At 41.9% G+C, this 23065-nt stretch overlaps 1 protein-coding gene across 1 annotated transcript in view; it reads right to left on the bottom strand.

Annotated features, from left to right (window-relative positions):
* col12a1a (collagen, type XII, alpha 1a) overlaps positions 1-23065 on the bottom strand; it is a 270018-nt gene that overhangs the window by 68826 nt on the left and 178127 nt on the right. The window contains exons 49-50 of the mRNA XM_060831214.1: positions 20256-20398; positions 18142-18251 (exon numbers count right to left, since the gene is read on the bottom strand). Of these exons, the coding sequence (XP_060687197.1) occupies positions 18142-18251; positions 20256-20398 (253 nt within the window). The remainder of the gene's footprint in view (positions 1-18141; positions 18252-20255; positions 20399-23065) is intronic.

Below are 23065 nucleotides of genomic sequence, written 5' to 3'. Positions count from 1 at the left end.
GGAAGTAAGGCCATTCGGCCCATCGAGTCCACTCTGCCATTCAATCATGGCTGATGGGCATTTCAACTCCACTTACCCGCATTCTCCCCGTAGCCCTTAATTCCTCGTGACATCAAGAATCTATCAATCTCTGCCTTGAAGACATTTAGCGTCCCGGCCTCCACTGCACTCTGTGGCAATGAATTCCACAGGCCCACCACTCTCTGGCTGAAGAAATGTCTCCGTATTTCTGTTCTGAATTGACCCCCTCTAATTCTAAGGCTGTGTCCATGGGTCCTAGTCTCCTCGCCTAACGGAAACAATTTCCTAGCGTCCACCCTTTCCAAGCCATGTATTATCTTGTAAGTTTCTATTAAGTCTCCCCTTAACCTTCTAAACTCCAATGAATACAATCCCAGGATCCTCAGCCGTTCCTCATATGTTAGACCAACCATTCCAGGGATCATCCGTGTGATTCTCCGCTGGACACGCTCCAGTGCCAATATGTCCTTCCTGAGGTGTGGGGACCAAAACTGGACACAGAACTCCAAATGGGGCCTAACCAGAGCTTTATAAAGTCTCAGTAGCACAACAGTGCTTTTATATTCCAACCCTCTTGACATAAATGACAATATTGCATTCGCTTTCTTAATCACGGACTCAACCTGCATGTTTACCTTTAGAGAATCCTCAACTAGCACTCCCAGATCCCTTTGTACTTTGGCTTTATGAATTTTCTCACCGTTTAGAAAGTAGTCTATGCTTTTATTCTTTTTGGCAAAATGCAAGACCTCGCACTTGCTCACGTTGCTCCAGCCATTTCCTGGACCACTCTCCCAAACTGTCTCGATCCTTTCTATTGATCAAAGTTTTTCTTAAAAACAAGTCAAAAGTTTCAGAACTGCAGCAGCTCCTATATTCCACTAGATCCCTGAGTGCTCACAGCAATGTCCAAATGGAACTGAAATTCACTCAATTCTCAGGTATCAGGATCACTAACCCTTGCTTTACGATACATAATCCAACTTTCCCCAGAGTTCTTTGATGTTGTTTAAGAGAATGTTGCAGAGTTCAAAAGAATACCTATTCGACTCCAAGGAATCACTCGACTGAGCTTTGAGACTAAAAGCTGCCATCTATTTCATTATGTTATTCAAAACAGAACAGGATCCCAAAGCATTTCACAGCCAAATAAGTTACTTTGTCATTTGCACCAATAGGAGAGAAATCAGGCCAAGTGTTTACTAGACAGGTGATTTTTCTATTGGCTGTTTTGTGGACCCTGCCAAAGCCAAGTTTCATCCTAAAACTCTTCTTGGGATTTTCGAGAAAGAGATATTGCCTAAAAAAACCAAGATAATTCATTGTTCTTCTTCAAAAGAAAGTCTATATGCCCCTCTAGCGTATCTCTAGGCTTTAAGTACAGCTGAAAGACAATGGGCTGAATTGTACTGGTTGGGGGACTGGCCCAGTTAGCTGGAAATATGTGTCACTGTCACATGTGTGGATGGTGAGCCTTCCACCCAAACATTAGCATGCCAGCTGTCTGGGTGACTGGTACCAGTGCTGCCATCTGGTCCAGGGCTGCAGCCCATTCCCAGACCTGCTAGCCCAGTTGGAAAAGCCAAGCCTGGGCCACCACTGTGGGAAGCCAGGGGACTACAGGAGGAGAGGAAATGTCTGAAATGATGGGTCCTGGTGGTCCTCCCAGGATACTGCCTCATCTACTACCAACCCCCTTTTTGATATAACGTCTCTCTTTCCGTCACTAGAAAGCTGCTTCCATTTATCTGGCACCCTCCCTATGAGGTAAGGAGATGATCTTTCATCGGCAAAATACCAAAGTAATGCAAAAATGGCCCTTAATCGGGCCCTAACGTCTGCACACTACCTTTCGAATAGACTCCCTGAATCTGATCTCTCTTTCTATAAAATTCCCCAATAATAGGGCATAGAGAGGGAACATCCTCCATTCCCATTGGTGGCGGGGCAGGCAAACTTCGGCTTAACATCTTTTATTGTGCATTACCAATTCCATAGCACTACGTTACAGTATCAGCCTGGTGGGCTACGTGACAAAGACTTTAGAATGGCATTTCTACACAAAGCTTTCAGAATCAGAAGAGCTTTCTCATAGCTCGGGCTACAACTAATCGCCAGAGTCTTTGTTCCCTGTCTTGAGTGGTTTGTTAATGGAACCCAAGCAAGTTGGCCAGGCAGAAACTAAAGGGCAGAGTTTGGATAGGATAAACAAAGTCTTTTGTGAGGAAGTCTAGAACTAGAGGGCATAGGTCAAGGGTGAGAGGAGAAAGATATAAAAGAGACCTAAGGGGCAACTTTTTCACGCAGAGGGTGGTGAGTGTATGGAATGAGCTGCTAGAGGAAGTAGTGGAGGCTGGTACAATTGCAACATTTAAAAGGCATCTGGATGGGTGTATGAATAGGAAGGGTTTAGAGGGATATGGGCCATGTGCTGGAAACTGGGATAAGATTAGGTTGGGATATGTGGTCAGCATGGACGAGTTGGAGCGAAGGTTCTGTTTCTGTGCTGTACATCTCCATGACTCTATGACTGCTCCAAACTAACAGTACTCTCTCCCAGTTCTAGCTCTTCTCTCTTTGGATATGTTCTACTCAACCTGTAACGAGATGTTATTAAACACCTCTAGAGAACATGGGACTTGAGCCTAGGCCTCCTGGCTCAGAGGGAGGGACACTACATCTGCACCACAAAAATCCCCTGCTCAACCAGTTCAGACATAACATACCTCTGAAACAGGTAGGATGGGAATCCAAGATTTCCAGCTCTGGGGTCTGGACAATATCACTGTGCCTCAATAGCCCCCAGATATCTAGACAAAATACTTTCTAATCAGCCTGTAGAGAGATGTTATTACACTGGAGCAGTTAGGACTTGAAACTGGGCCTCCTGGGTCAGAGGTAGGGACACTATCACTGCATCAAAAAATCCTTAGCCATCTAGACGATTTCATTTTAATCAACCTGCCCAGGCATGTTATGAAACATCTCTGGAGTAAGTGGGACTTGAACCTGAGACTCCTAGTCCAAACATAGGGACAGTACAACTGCACACAAAAGAGTCTAGATAGCTGAACAACAGGAAACTAATTAACAACCAAGAATTGGTTCCCTTCTGACCTTAATTACTTGTTAAATTAACATGTTCACCTCCTAGATCGCAAACACTGCTCCACCCCCCTCAACCCACAAGTCAGGAGTGTCAGTGTGAAAACTGGTTTCTTTTGTTTCCTACGTTATAACATTACTTCAAAAATACTTAATTGATTCTAACATTCTTTATGAAACCTTGAGGTTTTGAAACGCACTATCATGACTGGAAAACTCTTGTGCTGAACTGTATTATGAAAATAGAAGTGGACTAATGGCTTTGGTCTGGGGCAGGAGTCCGGAACCCTCTATTTTCATAACTGCAACTGAATAGTTTTCCACCAGCCCTTCCACAAATGTTTGCAGATTTGCATCAACGAGAGTTAGAAGTGATTCCAAAAACATCATAACTCTTCAAGCATAAAGCCACTGTGTCTGCAATCCCTCAAGAAAACATTTATCACATTTACCACTACAACTCTCGTTTCCCTGTGGAGCTTTTTGCATTGATTACATGGAAGTCTGTGGAATGCAATTAGTGAAATTATCAACCATTCTTCAAACAAATCTCTCATGATGTACACCACTCAAGGCTTGTTGGGTAAATGCAAAGCTTCATAGATCTAAACCAATGAGGGCTAAATGAAAAACAGAAACTGGCATTGCTGCCAAGATACTTATTCAAATTTGTTTTACTTAGAAAGAGGGGCAAGGGTAGGTACTGTGGCTCAATGGTTAGCACTGCTGCCTCACAGCGCCAGGGACCTGGGTTCAATTCCAGCCTTGGGCGATTGTCAGCGTGGAGTTTGCATGTTATCCCCCAGTCTGCCTGGGTTTCCTTCGGATGCTCCAGTTTCCACCCATAATCCAAAGATGTGCAGGTTAGAGTGGATTGGCCATGTTAAATTGCCCATAGTTACTGGGGATGTGCAGGTTAGGGTGGATTAGCTGTCGTTGGGGAGGGGGGGGCCTTCAGGATGGTGTGAGTCTGGGTGGGATGTTCTTTGGAGAATGGGGTGGACTTGTTGGGCTGAATGGCCTGTTTCCACGATGTAGGGTTTCTATAAATTCTTGGACTTGGCCCTTCGAGCCTCCTGCACCATTCAATATGATCATGGCTGATTATTCAACTCAGTATCCTCTTTCTACTTCTCCCCGCAGCTTTTGATCCTTTTAGCCTTTGGAAATATATCTAACTCCTTCCTGAAAATGTTCAATGTTTTGGCCTCAACCTTTCTCTGTGGCAGAGAATTCCACAGACTCCCACCCTCTGAATGAATGAATTTCTCTTCATCTCAGTTTTAAATGTTTCACCCTATATTGTTAGACTGTGACCCCTGGTTCTGGACTCCCTGGTTGTAGGGAACACCCTTCCTGTGTTTACCCTGTCTGGTCATGTTAGAATTTTATGAGATGTCTGTGAGATATCTCCTCATTCTTCTAAACTCCATGAACTGATCCAATCTGTCCTTGTACATCAATCATGATATTCCCGGAATTAGTCTGGCTACTTATGAGACATAAAAACTGAAAGAACTGTGGGTGCGGTAAATCAGAAATGGACAGAGTTACCATCAGTTTTGAGGAAGGGTCACCAGACCCGAAATAATTCTGGTTTCTCTTCACAGATGCTGCCAGACCTGCTGAGCTTTTCCAGTAACTTCTGTACTTATGAGATATGTGTGTCAAGAGCGTGATCCTAGAAAAGCACAGCAGGTTAGGCAGCATCCAAGGAGGAAGAGAATCAACATTTTGGGTATAGGCTCTTCATATGTAACCTAGGCAATACCTGTAACTAATTGAACTTGAGAAGGTGATGGTGAATTGCCAACTAGAACCACACTAGCCTGTTTGTGGACGTAGGCTTGCTTGCTGAGCTGGACGGTTCATTTTCAAGCTACAGTACAGTAGCATCTACAGTATATGTACATATATATTGAGGATCCAGTTGCAAGTCTATCCTATTTCAGTTGAATGCAATAAAGTCCTCTCATTAGCTCAGTGCATCGGAGTGGAGGCAAACAGGAAACAAAAAACCTATCAGGATTCCTCCTATAGAGTAGTGCCAATTGATCGTGAACTTACATCAAGTTAAGTGATTCCAGTCAAATTGCTAAGAACAGCGTTACAATCTGTGTCAGTGCCCCAAGGGGAGGAAAAGGAAGATTATGGAGTAAATCAGCCACATTCCCCATTTCTGATCGTGGCATAAGGACACCCTTCTAGTAACAGACGAAAACAGGAATGGACTTGGCTGTAAACTCTCCAAGTTTAACATAGCCTCGGATAACACTAACAATCCCTGTTGAGAGATGACAAATGACCACTTGGATGAAATCCCGGGAGCAGCTGTTGTGTGCATGAAACTGAACCTCTGTCAGAGTTACTGCTTTCACAAGGAAAGGAAATATACCGGGAAGTATCTAAAAATGATAAATTCCACCATTTGGTTATTTTCAGCGATTCCTCTCTCAATAGTTTCCTTATAGGCTCATAGGGTAGGAGCTGTTGACTCTGTTCCAAGTCAAGCTACTATAATTGACATTGACGAAGTGCAAGAATTCTGCATCACAGTAACTATCTGGTACTCTGAGACCAGCTGTTTACACTCAACAAGATTATACAAAACTCAAAGACATGAGTTATGAATCTGAAGGTACATGTTCTTGATGGACACACCACAGAAACATTTTGAATTTTTAAGGAGAAAGCTGAAATGTTATTTCTTTTGAGGAAGACCCATTCCAAACAAATAGATACACTTTGGAACAGACTGGGGATGTTTTCCATGGAGCTTTGGAGAATGAGGCGTGACCTTATAGAAGTTTACAAAATTATGAGGGGCATGGATAGGGTAAAAAGGCAAAGTCTTTCCCTGGGGTCGGGGAGTCCAGAACTAGAGGGCGTAGGTTTAGGGTGAGAGGGGGAAAGATATAAAAGAGACCTAAGGGGCAACTTTTTCACGCAGAGGGTGGTATGTGTATGGAATGAGCTGCCAGAGGAAGTGGTAGAGGCTGGTACAATTGCAACATTTAAGTGGCATTTGGATAGGTATATGAATAGGAAGGGTTTGGAGGGATATGGGCTGGGTGCTGGCAGGTGGGACTACATTGGGTTGGGATATCTGGTCGGCATGGATGGGTAGGACCAAAGGGTCTGTTTCCATGCTGTACATCTCTGGAACTAGACAGCATGGCTTTAGGGTGAGAGGAGAAAGATATAAAAGAGACCTAAGGGGCAACTTTTTCACGTAGAGGGTAGTGCGTGTATGGAATGAGCTGCCAGAGGAAGTGGTGGAGGCTGGTACAATTGCATTATTTAAAAGGCATCTGGATGAGTATATGAATAGGAAGGGATTGGAGGGACATGGGCCATGTGCTGGCAAATGGGAGAAGATTAAGTTGGCATTGACGAGTTGGACTGAAGGCTCTGTTTCTGTGCTGTACATCTGTATGACTGTGACTCTAATACTAGTATATGGGCAGTGATGTAAAAGTCATTACACAGAATAACATCAGTCAACCTACTCTTCTCTCAATAATCATATTGTAAATAGAGTTAATTTAGTAATGCCCATCCTCTGATATGGACTGTGTTTTTTTTATTCATTCATAGGATGAGGGCATTGCTATCCATCACTGATTGTTAAGGGGCAGTTAAGTGTCAACCACATTGCTGTGGGTCTGGTGTCAGATGTCGGCCAGATCAGGTAATGATGGCAGTTTCCTTCCATTAATGAACCAGGTAGGTTTTCCTGATAATCAGCAATGGATTCCTGGTCATCATTAGACACTTAATTCCAGATTTTTATTGAATTCAAGTTCCACTTTCTTTGTGACAGGACTTAAAGTTGGGTCCCCAGAACATGACAGCCATAGAGTCATGCCATACAGCAAGGAAACACAGCCTTTGGTGCAACTCATCTGTGCCTACCAGATATCCCAATCTGACCTAGTCCCATTTGGTCAAAGTCCATAACTTGTGGATACAATGGCCCCTGTACCAGAAACAGGAACAGAGGCAGTACTAAGGATTCTGTCAACCTCCTCAACCAAGGAAATGTAGGAACAATCCAGATCTGTAGCCGACTGGCACAGTTCCACTGAAGATAGAGCAGACACTGGTCCACCAATGCAGATATTATCTTTCTCTTAAATTCTAGCAAAGCAGCACTCAATTGCCCTTTCCCTCAGCCCTCTTATTACTGTGCTGAGACAAACTGTGCTGAAATAAGCAGCCAACTCATGTAAGATACTGCTTTTTTTTTCAATTGCACAGCAGAAAGATTCAGTGTGTGTAGCCCTTCCTGAAGGATTGCATGCTGCACATCCTGACAAGACCATGGTAATTGTGGCTTTGCTTGTTTTAGTCAGCATGCCCATGTTTGGCTCATTTGCACATTCAGCAAATTTGCTAAATCCTGTTTTAATTCACGGTCATTATCCAAAATATAAGGTTACCACCAAAGCAAGGGATGCATTATGAACTTTAATTCACCACAGACAGGATGAGTTCACCCTTACTTATTACAAAACTCATGGCTACTACCACAGCTTCCATGCTGGATAATTTTGCTGTCTTAGATGTCATCCTCAATCTTCTTCATTCTGTTTCTCAAGAAGCACAGCTCCCTGAAGGGAATAAGCTGGTCAAAGAAAAGTGAGCTTCTCATCCAAGTCTGTAGTCAGCTTAAAAGAACTTTGCATTTCAAAAGTCGCTAACTTTCTATTATATAGCATCCAGCTATTTTCCCTGGAGGGGCGGCGGATGAGGGATGACCTTATATAAGTTTATAAAAATCATGAGGGTCATGGATAGCGTGAATATCCAAGGTCTTTTCCCCAGGGTAGAGGAGTCCAAAACTAGAGGGCATCGGTTTAAGGTGAGAGGGGAATGATTTAAGAGGGACCTAAGGGGCAACCTTTTCATGCAGAGGGTGGATGGAATGAACTGCCAGAGGAAGTAGTGGAGGCCAGTACAATCACAAAATTTAAAAAGTTTCTGGACGGGTATATGAATAGGAAAGGATATGGGATTATGGACCAAATGCTGGCAAGTGGGACTAGCTTAATTTAAGATATCCGGTTAGTATGGACAGGTTGGACCCCAGGGTCTGTTTCCATGCTGTAATTCTCCATGACTCTATGATGCTTTCAAAAACCTAGAATGCCCCAAACACGTTATAATCAGCTTCCTGCATTTCCCTAGACATTACTTTCCACTATAAGAACACTTAGCAGGCAATTTGTCATATCAAGAGCCCACTCACAGTGCAGAAATAATAACTGATCACTTAGTTTAGGTAAGACTCAGCAGGTTTGGGGGCATCTACAAGGAGAGAAACAGAGTTAAGGTTTCAAATCCAATGACTCTTCTTCAGAACCACTGGACTTAAAATGCGTACTTTGCTTCTCTCCACAGATGGTGCAGACCTGTTGAGTTTTTCCAGCACTTTGTGGTTTGTTTTGTCAGTATCTAAATTTCTTTTTGTTTCACTTGCTTTAGGTTTGGTTAATGGATTCATCATTGGAATCCAAGAAAAAAACAGATCTCTTCTTCTTCAAACAGAGGTCAGACCTTATGATATATTCTCAGTAAACAAGTCAGTGCCTTGGTTTAATGATCTAGCCAGAAATCAGTATCTCCAAAAGTGCTGCATTGAAAGCATTAGATTATCTTCAGTCAGCCTCTGGATTGGAACCTGAACCTATAACCCTCTAACTCAAAAGGAGAGATCTCAATGAATCATTGTGGACACGCAGTTAAACAGGAGCCAGGAGTTAAACATGTAGTGAATATGGATATTGTCAGGTGTTATACAATAATATATCCCTTTCTGAAACCGTTCACTTAACTCCATTTGCTTTGAATTAGCTCCTGGCATTCTGTTGTTCTACAATGAGAACCATTATTGGATACATGCTTTGCAAGCATTCTTATCTTTTATACTACAGAGGCAACAGACATGCAGCTCAATAGATGAGGTTCCCAGTTGGGAAGACGAAGCTAAAAGGAAAAAAACTCTGTAACTTAATATTGTTCAAAAGAACTCACAGATTGATGAAAATATTCACCACTAGACCGCAGAAATCAAACCTATCCAACTGCAAGCTAAGTTGAGACAAAGAAATCCCAATCTCCTTTTCCCCAAATCAGATGGCCATCCATCAACCCAAAGGTCTTTTCAGCACGCCGTCAAACTATTCCAAGAATCTGACCTTGAGTAGCCTTTTTGGGTAACCCATCCCAGCTGTTGATCTGCCATTATGTGAAGAGGGATACGACGTTGTCTGTCTTAAACTTATAACCACAGAATGGCTGGGAGTCGGCTTGGTTCTGGAATGTAGCTGCACTAACACTAATTAGTGTGCACTAACACTACCTTATCACCACAAAGACTGCACAAACCTCACTGGCTCACTATCCCAATGGCATCCCATATTAACACAACCCCACTTCAAAATGATCTCAGTTCTCCTTGGGAACGTGAGCAGAATACAAACACAACTATGTTGCATATCCCACTTATTTTGAAAGCATCGCCAAGTTTCAGTCAAAAGAAAATGGAAACCGCGTCAATATTTTCCTTTTACAGGGCTCTATTTACTCAAGTTTCAAGTTATGAAAGAGTAAAGAAAGTATGGAATCTGTCTCCGACTGACTCTGATGATGTAATTAAAAGCGATGAAGCCCAGCAGACTCTGAAAATCTACACTTTTTCTTCCTTTTTTCTCTTTAGGATTTTCCACGTCCACTTTCCCTTCACTCCAGCCGGATGAATTACAACTTTTTATTTGGTTTGGTAAGTGTGGAACAAATGAGATTTAGAACCAAGATGAAATTGCCACGAGTGCTTTTGAAGAAAAGTACACGATTGTGTCCTGGCCTTCTGGCATTGAAAGTTAAAGGGGGACCTAAAGAAGTTACGACTCCATCAAATAATGCCAGATAATTAAAAAGACCACAAGGTGCCAGAGCAGAAGTAGGCCATTCAGCCCATCAAGTTGATAGTCACAGATGAGGTGCCGGAAGACTGGAGGTTGGCTGACTATTTAAGAAAGGTGTAACAAAAAACCAGGGAACTATAGACCAGCAAGTCTGACATTGGTGGTGGGCAAGTTGTTGGAGGGAATACTGAGGGATGGGAATTACATGTATTCGGAAAGGCAAGGACTTATTAGGGATAGTCAACATGTGTGGGATATCATGTCTCACGAATTTGATTGAGTTTTTTGAAGAAGTAACAAGAGGATTGATGAAGGTAGAGCCTCTATATGGACTTCAGTAAGGCATTTGACTAGGTTCCCCATGGAAGACTGGTTAGCAAGATTGGATCTCATGAATACAGAGAGAACCAGGAGAACAGGCTCAATGGTAGAAAACAGAGGGTGGTGGTGAAGGGTTGCTTTTCAGACTGAAGGCCTATGATCAGTGGAGTGCCATAAGGATCGGTGCTCAGTTCACTATTTCTTGTCATTTATGTAAATGATTTTGCTGTGAACACAGGAGGTTAAGTTAGTATGTTTGCAGATGACACCAAAATTGGAGGTGTAGTGGACAGCAAAGAAGGTTACCTTGGATTACAATGGGATCTTGATCAGATGAACCAATGGGTTGAGGAGTGGCAGATGGAGTTTAATTCAGATAAATGCAAGGTGCTGCATTTTGGAAAAGAAAATCAGAGCGGACTTATTCTGGTAAGGTCCTAGGGAGTGTTGCTAACAAAGAGACCTTGGAGTGCAGGTTCATAGTTCCTTGAAAGTAGAGTTGCAGGTTGATAGGATACTGAAGAAGCATTTGGTATGTTTTCCTTTATTGGTCAGAACATTGAATATAGGAGTTGGAGTCACGTTGCAGGTGTACTGGGTATTGGTTAGGCCACTTTCAAAATATTGCTTGCAATTCTGGTCTCCTTCCTATCAGAAGGATGATGTGAAACTTGAAAGGATTCAGAAAGGATTTACAAGATTGTCAGGGTTGGAGGATTTGAGCTATAGGGAGAGGTTGAATAGGCTGGGGCTGTTTTCCCTGGAACATTGGAGGCTGAGGAGTGACCTTATAGCAGTTTATAAAATCATGAAGAGCATGGATAGGGTAAATAGACAAAGTATTTTCACTGGGGTGGGGGTGTCCAGAGGCATAGGTTTAGGGTGAGAGGGGAAATATAAAAAAGAGACCTAAAGGGCAACTTTTCACACAGAGGGTGGTGTGCGTGTGGACTGAGCTGCCAGAGGGAGTGGTAGAGGCTGATACAATTACAACATGCAAAAGGCACCTGCATGGGGATATGAATATGAAGGGTTTGGAGGGATATGGGCCAAATACTGGCAAATGGGACTAGATTAGGTTAGGATATCTAGATGGCATCAACAAGTCGGACAGAAAGGTCTGTTTCCATGCTGCGCATCTCTATGACTCTAAGTCTGCTCTGTCATTCAATGAGATGATGGCTGATCTGATAATCCTCAGCTTCACTTTCATGTCTTTCCCCCATAACTTCCCTTATTAATTAAAAATGTGTCGATCTGAACTGATTCCTCCAAGAGTATGGATAGGCCACAATTTGGAGTACAACTTGGGTTCAGCTAGGGATGGAAATCCATAGGTAGACAACCCACTGTTTCACATTCATTTTCATATACAAAGAATTGCTGAGGTAGTTGCAATAGACATACCATCAACGCAGGACAAAAAGACCTGATATGAGGTCATAACCACGGTGTAACACAACTCAGAAACTGACCCTTCGGTCCAACCAGCCCATGCTGACCACATTCCCAAACTAAACTCATCCCCATTCGCCCATATCTCTCCAAACCTTTTCTAATCCATGTGTTTATTCAAATATCTTTACAAATGTTCTAACTGTACCTGCATCCACCACTCCTTCTGGATGTTCATTCCACATACTAATCACTCCTGTCCTTTTTAAATCTTTCTCCTCTCACTTCTAGTCTTGAACTTCCACAAATCTGCTTTGCACGTCCTTGTTTCCAGGTATACCATTTGAGAAGATCTAAGTTCATAGCAATTTGCTCCACTCTGTCATTCACCCAGTCGAGCCTTGCAAAACATTAACTCATTCAGATATTTTTCTTTCAACATAGTGTTTGCCAAGTGCACACTGTGAGCCAAATTTACAGATAATTGAAATTAACAAACTTGCCTTTAAGCGCAGCCAGAGAATACACCATTAATATTCTGCTTTTTCCTGAAGACTGGTGTACAGTGTGACACACATGCTCTGCTCACTTCACATTAACATGCCCTGAGAGTGAAGGCTTCCAGCTAGAAATATTCCATCCACTTAGATTCCAAAAACAATCATTTGATAAGTGTCATATGTTAATATTTCTCTCTTTGATTTACAAAACAGGAATGAAAGGGGGTTGTTTCAATGCCAAAAGAAGGCATTTGCTTTATATCCAATAAATGAGTCCTGCTGCTTCTAGATTACTCTTTGTATTCATAAAGACGTCGGTTCTTAAGCCATTTGGGGCCTCAAAATCTCTCTTGCTCTGACTCAAGAGCTTTCCAGAAGAACAGACCAGAGTTCAAGATTTATATTACTATCCGTGAGGAAGAATATTTCCTGATTTCAGTGCAAAATGTCAAATGTTTGTATCATTTTAAACACCTCACCATTCTAATATAAACAAGAGTCACGGCCAATCGAACACTTCAATGTCTTTTCCTCAAGCCATTGCTCCCACAAAACGTGGGTCCCTAAAATTTCAGCTCAAGACCCTCACTCAGCCTCCTGAACACTGCTTTTGGGAAGCCTTGGCTTAAACTCTTCTTTCTGCAGAACCATTTCCAATTTGCCATTCAGCTTAATGAAATAATCTCAGTTTCAGCCATCTCTGGCAATTTGGGTGTTAATTGCTTATTGGTTCTTTCCACCAGGCCTCCTGAGTCTTCCCTGGCAATTTTTAAGAAAGGGCTGCCAAATCATAGACTCCCTACTATGTGGAAGCAGGCCATTCAACCCAACAGGTCCACACTGTCCCTCCAAACAGCATCCTACCCAGACTCACACCCTTATCCCATCCCTGCATTTCCCACAGCTAACCCATCTAACCTGAATATCTTTGGACTTTGGGAGGAAACTGGAGAACCCACAAAGACACAGGAGAATGTGCAAACTCCACACAATCAACTGATTGTGGAATTTAACCCGGGTCCCTCACACTGTAAGGCAGCAGCGCTAACCACTGAGCCACTGTGCCAATCCTAAGACTGGAAGGTTCGTGGTTTTGGTTGAGGAATCAACATATGGTTAAAATCCTTGTGTGTCATGCGGGGTCAACCTACTGTGTAAATTAGATGGAGAAGGCAGGTGAATGGCTTTTAGTGATGGTCAAAAGGAATGGTATTAAAAATAAACTCAGGATATTCTGAAGGAATTGCTAAGTTATTGTAGAAAGTCAGCAAGTGTGGTAGCATCAGTGGGCAGAAAGCAAAATAAATGTTTCAGGCCAATGATTCCTTTACAGACCGAGTCTAACTAGAAAATGGTGTGTGTGTGTGTGTGTGTGTGTGTGTGTGTGTGTGTGTGTGTGTGTGTGTGTGTGTGTGTGTGTGTGTGTGTGATAAAGGGATGCATAATCATGAGCCATAGACAATGAAAAGTTGCTAACGGGCTCCATCAGTCAGCTGAAAGCAGACCATGTGATGACAGGTCCTGAGGTATGGGGTAGGTAGATGACATGGAAGAAGATATTCAGTTCCTAAGATTATGTAACTTCAGAATTTCAGCATCCACAGTTCTTTGTTTTTTCCAAGTGATTGGGTCAGTTTAGATTCACTGAGGATACTCTCGCATCTAGTTCTGGACGGTTGTGGATTTAAGTCCCAGACCAGCTTCCCCAAATGAGGGTGACACTCCAATGCAGTGTTATACATGCTCTGTACTGGTGAAAGCACTTTCCTTTGGATAAGACATCAAACCAAGTCTGCCCACCTGGAGCGATGTGAAAGATCTCTTTGCACAACTTTGACAAATAGCCGGTCTGTTATGCCCTATTTCCAGGCTGATATACTCCTGATTAGCATCACATGAAAATTTAAAAGTATGAAGGGCACAGATAAGGGAGAAGCAGGTTGGGGGTTTACACTGGCGGGTGAAACTAGAACTAGAGGGCATAGCCTCAAAATAACGGGGAGTAGGATTTAGGACTGAGATGAGGAGGAACTGCTTCACCCAAAGGGTTGTGAATCTATGGAATTCCCTGCCCAGTGAAGCAGTTGAGGCTACTTCATTGAATGTTTTTAAGGCAAAGATTTTTGAACAGTAAAGGAATTAAGGGTTATGGTGAGAGGGTGAATAAGTTGAGTTGAGTCTATGAAAAGAACAGCCGTGATCTTATTGAATGGTGGAGCAGGCTTGAAGGGCCAGATGGCCTAGTTCTTATGTTTTTTCATGAAAACAGATGATCTGGTCATCGTGTCATTGTTTTTTTTGTAGCAGGTTCTATATTCAAAATGGAAGCTACACTGTTCTGCATTACGTCAGTGATTTTATTGCATAAGTACTTCATTGGTTATAAAGTGCTTTAGGACACACAAATAGCATAAAAGATTAGATTAGATTACTTACAGTGCGGAAACAGGCCCTTCGGCCCAACAAGTCCACACCGACCCGCCGAAGCGCAACCCACCCATATCCCCTATATTTACCCCTTACCTAACACTACGGGCAATTTAGCATGGCCAATTCACCTGACCCGCACATCTTTGGACTGTGGGGGGAAACCGGAGCACCTGGAGGAAACCCACGCAGACATGGGGAGAACGTGCAAACTCCACACAGTCAATCGCCTGAGTCGGGAATTGAACCCGAGTCTCAAGCGCTGTGAGGCAGCAGTGCTAACCACTGTGCCACCGTGCCACCCACTAAAGATGCATACAAATGCAAGATTTTCTTTCTTGACTAAGGTCACAAGAAATAAAGCATGTTATTTGCCAGAAAACAAAGAAAATCATTAGGAAAACATAACAGAAAAAATTGGAGATTTTCAACATAATACCTCAATGAATCCTTGTAAGTAACAGGTGCACATAATGGAAAAAGTAAATACAAGGTTTTCATCAGAGGAATATCAAATATGTGTGATCAAGATTGCTGCTAATATATTGAGAGGTACATAATGGCATGGTCTTTATTTAACATGTAAAATATCCAAAACATCAAAGCTGACCAATGACAGCAGGGCCTGACTCTTGTTCTAAATGCTAAGTTGGGAAATACTGTGCACTGTCTCTAAGCCCATTAACTCAGATTTCCACCCCTTTGTATATTACCAATCTGTAAGTGAAAGTGAAACTGTTGGCCACATTGTTTTTAAAATGTGAAAGGAAGAAAGCTGTTGACTGGGGAACTGGGCATGGGCCAAAGATCAATGAATGAAAGGCCAGGGAATGAATGGACTTAAAACAAGACATGAAGCCAAGTCCCATGAGATAGGCAGCTCAATAATTCCATGGGATAATGTTAGTTTGTGTTGGGATAGAGTGAGCAGAGGAAGGGGAAAACATTAAAAGCAACAGATCTGTTCTTAAACAGAGTGGATGTGGCATTGATAAATATTCTGGACTATACTGAACCAGAAAATGTTTGTACTGCAATTTTTTTCCAGGACATTGTGGAGCCCACAAAAAGGCAGATCAGAAGTCTGATTACTTTGATATTTTCTAAGCTTAAATAGTTAATCATGTGTGTTCCATAGGCTACTGTGTTCCCAGTCATCTATGTTTCTGATGACCCCCAAATTTTATAGAATCGCTATAGTGTAGAAAGAGGTTGTTCAGCCCATCAGGTCTGAACTGACCCTCCGAAGAGCATCCCACCCTCCCACCACCTATCCCTGTAGGTCTGGTGGGATTTGAGCCTGAATGCCCAGAACATTACCTGGGTTTCTGATCATACACTAGGCCGTCACATCCCCAGCAATAAAAGAAAAGCATTCTGTAAATGCTAGTCATTCTTTTTTTCCTGACTGTGGTTCTCTCACTGTTTGGTGCTTTTGAAAGGTGTTTCAAACGTCAACATTATAAACGAAGTCATGTGGCATGAGTTAAAAAATACTTTTTGCTGACTTCAAGACACCTGCATGAGATAGCTATGGCCAGGCATAGGTGCAGCAGCTGGCAATCCCGTTGGAACACACCATAAGAATGAACAAAGTCCTCTCAGAGCAAAACAAGCTGGAAAAGGGAAGAGGGAAGAGTTGGGAGACGGGTAATGGTTCTCAGGACACCACTGCCATGTCTAGGGAGACATGTTTTGTGTGAATCCTCAGCAGTGAATATATCCTCACCGTCTGATATTCGTACCCTCTGTTATCTGCAGGCCCTTCCTGACCAGTGACTGCACTGTGCTCTCCTGTAAGTTATGGACAACCTCTGAGCTGGTGTGCGAGTCTGAACTCAAATGATGATGTGACTATACCATCACTGAGCCTTGCTCTTCCTCCACTGATTGGCCCCAAATTTTAAATTGTCGGGTATCTCAAAGGAGAAAGGTGTGGAAAGCTAGATTTAGGCAATGCGGATTGTGGCTATAAAGCACAAGTAAGCTTTTGTGATATTGGCTCCTACTGATGAACCCTGCCAATCAACAGCAGAGTTCATGTTAGCTCAATGTCGAAACTATTCAAATCAGCTGATGGCACGAAGTTGGCATACTGCCTTCACTCCAGTGAACAAAATCGGCTATCTAGTTTAATCTCCTGTGAACTTCCAGCACATGATTTGAGTGTTGATCCTATGCAACTTTCAATAACTCAGCAGGTCTGGCAGTGTCTGTGGAGAGCGAAACAGAGTTACTGTTTCGAGTGTGGTATGACCTATTTTCTGAAACGTTTTCTGTTTCTCTTCCCACAGATGCTGTGAGGCTGGTTGCGTTTCTCCAGCCATTTGTGTTTGTTTCAGATCTCCAGCAGTATTTTGCGATTACTTGCAATATCGCCTACATTACAATCGTGATACTTCAAAAGTATTTCCTTGACTGAAAAGCTCTCTACAGTCTTCTGAGGTTGTAAAGGACTTGGTATACATACAAGTTTGAGCTTCTAACATGAGGTAGGATCACTGTTGGTGCTGGGTCATTGAATTTCCACTAGAGTAGGTCAGATGGAATGTACAGACTTCAGGTGGTTAAAAAAAAAGTCCAACTATAAAAAAGTGTGACAGGAAAAACGACACAAAAACAATGTTACACTTCATGATAGTTTGTAAAGCAAAGAATAAAAATTGGCTAAATATTTCCCAGGAGAGGTCCAACAGGAGACTGAGAAGATTTGTGTTGAGTCATTAACTCCACAATAAAAGATGGTCCTGATCTTAGTTAAGGCAGCAACTGATGTGCTCCAATTGGCCTCAGTAACTCTGGACAAGGCACGGGATTTCAAACTGAGCTGTACTTGTCCGCTTCCTTGTTTGTACTGGATTTTATACAGGATCCAGTGAGGGTGGGACATGGCGTTTCTGTGCTCCACACTGTGTTGCCTAAGCACAGGCCAGAAGAATTAGTTAGAGACAAACAAACTGCATGTGCTGGAATCCAAAATAGACAAGCAGGAGACTGGGAGAACACAGCAAGCCAGGCAGCATCAGGTGGAGAAGTCATCATTTTGGATGTAACCATTCTTCGGGACTCAGGTTATACCCAAACATTGACTTCTCTAACTCCTGATGCTGCCTGGCTTGCTGTGTTCTTCCAGTTTCCTGCCTGTCAACCCAGGTTAGAAGAATGGCAATCTCTGATACATCATGATGGGTCTGCCAAGGCATATGAAGCCTCCCCTGGTGAGAGTCAACACCTTCAAAAAGAAGTGGAATAAAAATCAGAAGAATTGCATCCAGAAATTTGTGAGGCATCCCACATGACGTGTCCAGAGGCTACATTCCAGCACATTCTGTCTCCTCAATGATTCATGGCAACATAATGACCTAATCACAAGAATATAAACAGGCTGCACTGAGGGGGAATTAAAAAGTCATCAGCAGAATAAAAGAAAAATAAACACTGACCTTGTGAAAATTTCCATAGAAGATTTTCTTCATATCTTCATTGTCAAACGTGATTGTTTGCGACTCTCCTCTTTCATCCTTGTTAAAGTATGACAGTGTTTTGCTGTTGCCTATGGTTTGGGGAATACCATTAATAAATGTTACTTTATTTTATACATTAAAAAAAGCATTTTTACTGAACTTATCCATTTTCCAAACTACACAGGGAGATTGTTCAGAATTTTGCAAGGTGGGAAACACCAGGAGACAGGCATTTGGAAATTAAAAATTAACAAAAGACCATACAGATTCTGTGTGCAAAGAGTATTTAATTATCGGAATACAATTCATGGAAGACCTGGGACAGTACAATTGAGATTTGGAGAGAAAAGGAAATTAGTGATCAGTTTTCTTTAGAATTTGGAAGGTTAGAAAGGTAGAAATAAACTAAGGGGCATAGTCTGAGAATTAGGGTCAGACAATTCAGAAGAGATGTTCAGAACACTTCCACACACAAAGGGTGAGAGGGGTTTGCAACTCTCATTCACTAATGGCAGTTGATGCTGGATCAGTTGTTAACTTTAAATCTGAGAGAGAGATGAATTATCAACAACAACAAAAACAGAAATTGCTGGAAAAACTCAGCAGGTCTGGCAGCATTTATGGAGCGAATTCACAGTTAATACTTTGGGTCCAGTGACCCTTCCTTGGAACTTTTTTTTAATGGATAAATTATTGTTGAGCAAAGGTATTAAGGGTTATAGATCAAAGGCAAGTATATGGAGTTAGACATATACTTGCCATGATCTCACTGAATGGTGCAGCAGTCTCAAGGGGCTGAATGGCCTCCTCCTGTTCCAATATTCCTACCTTCCTAAGGATGTGGCTGGGTGGAGAACTCACTAACGTTTTGTTAGGTAAGCAGATCAAGGAATTACCAATGAAGGTTAAGATCCAGGTAAAGCATGATTTAATTGAATGACGGAGCAGGCTTGAGGAGCTGAATCATTTATTCCTGGCCTCTTATTTCTATTAAGTTCTGAACCCTTTGGACTATATAGGTATCTTTGGGTAGAAGGTCCCTTAAAGTTCTTAGATTTCATACCATTATGCTGTCAGGTCCGGGTGAATGCAGCATTGAAATAATTTTTAAGAAGGATGGGAACTTTTAAATCACATTACAGAATTTGGTTAATTTAAATTCAATTTGGAAAACTACTGAACATTATATGAACCCAAGTGCTTCACTCAAATTCCTTAGGGAAAGTTAATCTGCTGCCCTGGCCTAGCCTGTTCTACACATTACTCCAGTCCCAAACTATGCATGTCTTCATTGATCCAAGGCAAGTAAAGATGGCCAATAAAAATTGCTAGTATTGCCCACAACACAAGAGCAAATAAACACAGGATGACGATAGACCTATTGCACATGTTCAGCATTCAAGTTCAGCAATTTCTGTACTTCATGTCTTGAAATATGCAGATGGATTCAATGTGTCTGCCAAATGAAACGGAAATCAAAGCAGACTTCAGGAATGACAGAAAGATCCAATATCTCACTAGTGACCCACAGCTCTAATATCCATTTTTCAAATTCACTCACAGGATGTGGATGTCACTGTCGAGAGGCTTATGTATGCCAGATCAGGTAAGGAGAGTAGATTTGCTCTCTAAAAGACATTAGTGAACCACATGGGCTTTTCCAACAATTGGGCAATTGTTCTATTGTCATCATTAGACTCTTAATTCTGATACAGGTCATTCTGCTATAATGTGAGAGTCATGTTCTTCTGTGACCTTGTGCTATAGAAAATCTTGCTATGGAAAACAAATGCAGAAAATCACTCTGTAGAAGATCACTGTACCCATTCAGTAGGAAGTTCATGTTATCGAAACAATGTCCAAAATTCACCAATCGTATTATACTCAATTTGCACTGACGAAGTCCACATTACATCAGGACAACCTGTATATAGTACAATCAAATGCCATCATTTGCTTTGGCAGGATTTGAATCCAGGTGCCCAAAGCATTAGCTGGGCTCTGGATTAATGAGCTAGCAATAATATCACTAGGCCATCTCCTCCTCAATTACAAACCAGCCACTCGCTCATGCATTAGAAACCACGGCTCACCATCTAGAAGCACTCCAACTTCTGGTTTATAATCTTGGTCTGTGATCTGCCAAATGGCAAAAGGCTCAGAGGTAGTGGTTGGAAGAAGTCGGAAGAGTATCATGATGGTATAGGTTGGCGGCAGACCGTCAGGGTGAATGTCTCTGTTTGACAAGATAAACAAACAAAAAGGTGATGCGATATAAAAGTAAGAACTGCCTTGTTATAGCACCTTAACACAACATTTAGAAATGTTCAAATGTCTACTTTCAGTCACCATAACCACTGCTGGAAACGGAGAATGAATTTAATTATTCCAAAGATCTGGCCTCTGTCGGGCTTGATTAATAATTTCTGAGGAAGTTGCAGAGAAAGTTTCAATTGAGAAGTAAGCCTTCCTTTGGCAACAGGGCTATAATGGGAAAGGTAAGGTGAGACATGGGAGATATCAGTAAAACGTTGAATGGGGAAAGTGAATATGGATGCAACAGCCTCTGTTTCTCTTAGTTACACAATGTAGGCCATTGAGATTTGTGAAGAAGTGGTACTTTTGAGCAAAATACTTTCCTTCACAATTTCAAAAATTGTTGAAAATAGCAAATGTGACATACTTCCATGTCTCGTCCATGTATCTATTCTTCCAAATTCAGAAAGTGGGGAGATAGCACCAGTAAACAAGTCAAGGAAAGCTCTAGCTAAACAGCACTGTAGTACACATTGTCAGTCTTAGGTGAAACTATGTCAATTCTTTTTCAATATTGGGGTGCACCCTTTGTTTACATGAAGCCACAGGGTAAGCTTAGCTGAGAGTCAGAATAAGGCCATTTGGCCCATCAAGTTCCCTTTCTTCACAAGCCTCACTTCGTTGTTCACTCCTTACATCTTTTGATATCATTTGTTTTTCAAAAAAATAAAACTGTTTTGTAGATATTGCTTCAAATGAGAGGTTTGATGCAGCTGTAACTATGAGATGGATCAGTTTTTGTTAAGTAGAGGGATTAAGGGAAGTTAGGCCACAGATCAGAGATGATCTCATTGAATGGCAGGACAGGCTTGAGGGGCTGAATGGCCGACTCCTGTTCCAATGTTCTTCAGTTCCCAATGGATATTTAAAACTGTGAATGGAAAATATATAACCTCAGTATATCATTTACTCTGAAGAACAGGACTGTCATAATGCAGCATTGCACGACAATATGTATTGCTGATATATATTATGTGCTTAAGACAATGGAATGGAGTTACAGCCTCCAGCTTCTTCCTGTCGAGAATGCAATCAATCCTGTCAAGCTCTATATGTCAGCATTACAGTATCGTCAATACAGGATACTGTCATTCTTGTAACAAATCTCTTGACAGGCATCTGAGAATAAGGGGTAGTAGATTTAAAACAGAGATGAGGAGGAATTACTTCGCTCAGAGGGTCATGAATGGATGCAATTTTCTACCCCAGACTGTGTTGGATACTGAGACATTGAGTAAGTTGAATGAGGAGATAGACAGGTTGAAATTAGTAATGGATTAAAATGTTGTGGAAAACAGATGAGCGAGTGGAGTTGAGACCTAGGTTTGATCAGCCAGATTGGTATAGAAGCATGCTCAAATGGCTGAATGGCCTACTCCAGCTCCTACTCCTAGCTCTTATCTTCTTATGCTAATTGGCATTACAGAGACCTTATATAACCATTCAATCTTAAACTTCATGCCACAAGTTTGAACTCCTCAGATTAACTTCTGTGTACCCATTAGAGGCAATGGAGTCATGGAGGTATACAGCATGGAAATAGTTCTTTGGCCGAACTCATCTATGCTGACCAGGGATCCTCAACTGATCCAGTCTCATATCCATTTAAATGTTTCCTATCCATGTACCTGTCCAAATGACTTCTAAATGTTGGGATTGCACTGGGACCTTACCATTTCCTCTAGCAGCTCGTTCCATTTACCAACCAGCCTCTCTGTGTGAAAAGGTTGCCCCTCAGGCCCCTTTTAAACTTTTCTCCTCTCACTTTCAATCTATACCCTCTAGTTTTGGACTCCCCTACACCTACCCTCCTTTGGCTATTCACCTCATGATTTTATAAACTTCTTTATGGTCACCTCTCAGCTTCCGGCGCTCCAAGGAAAATAGCTCCAGCCCATTCAGCCTCTCCCTATAGTTCAAATCCTGCAACCTTGGCAATATCACTGTAAACCTTTTCTGAACCTTTTCAAGTTTAACAAAATCTTTCCTACAGCAGAAAACCAGAACTGAACGCAGTATTCCAAAAGTCATTCTGCTACTGAGTGCATTCAACTGCTTTAGTCAATAATTATTCCTAGAAAACCCAAATTCACAAGTTGTGGGATTTAATGAACTCAAATATAAAACTATTGTGACAATGTCAAGAGACAGTAAAAGATTATGCAAGAATGCGCAATTTAAAGGAGAAATGAGATGGGTGGCAAATAAATACAGAAAATGAACAGTTTCACTGAAGATTGAAGAACCTTCCTAGTATTTTTAGAGAGAAAAACTGAGGAATAAAAGATTAGGGGAGGGTGACAGAGGGAGTCAGTGTGTAAAATCCACACATGAATTTTTACAGTACGACAGAATTGGCTAAATATGAAATGCGATGAGCAATTGTTTCTTAGCATGGTTGGTTAACCACTTGTCGATCATTTCAAGCCTTTTATTTAGCATAGCTGTGGATTTGGCTTTCCTTGAGCAAATCCCATGCACATTAATTAGTCATGATATTTTACTAGGTTTGAGGTATAGCGTGCCCACATCCATGTTCATCTTTGGTGCGGATTCATTCCGTACAATCACACATTGTCCTTTCACT

Source organism: Hemiscyllium ocellatum, chromosome 10, assembly GCF_020745735.1.
Source record: "Hemiscyllium ocellatum isolate sHemOce1 chromosome 10, sHemOce1.pat.X.cur, whole genome shotgun sequence".
NCBI lineage: Eukaryota > Metazoa > Chordata > Chondrichthyes > Orectolobiformes > Hemiscylliidae > Hemiscyllium > Hemiscyllium ocellatum.
This window is presented reverse-complemented; position numbering and strand designations above follow the sequence as displayed.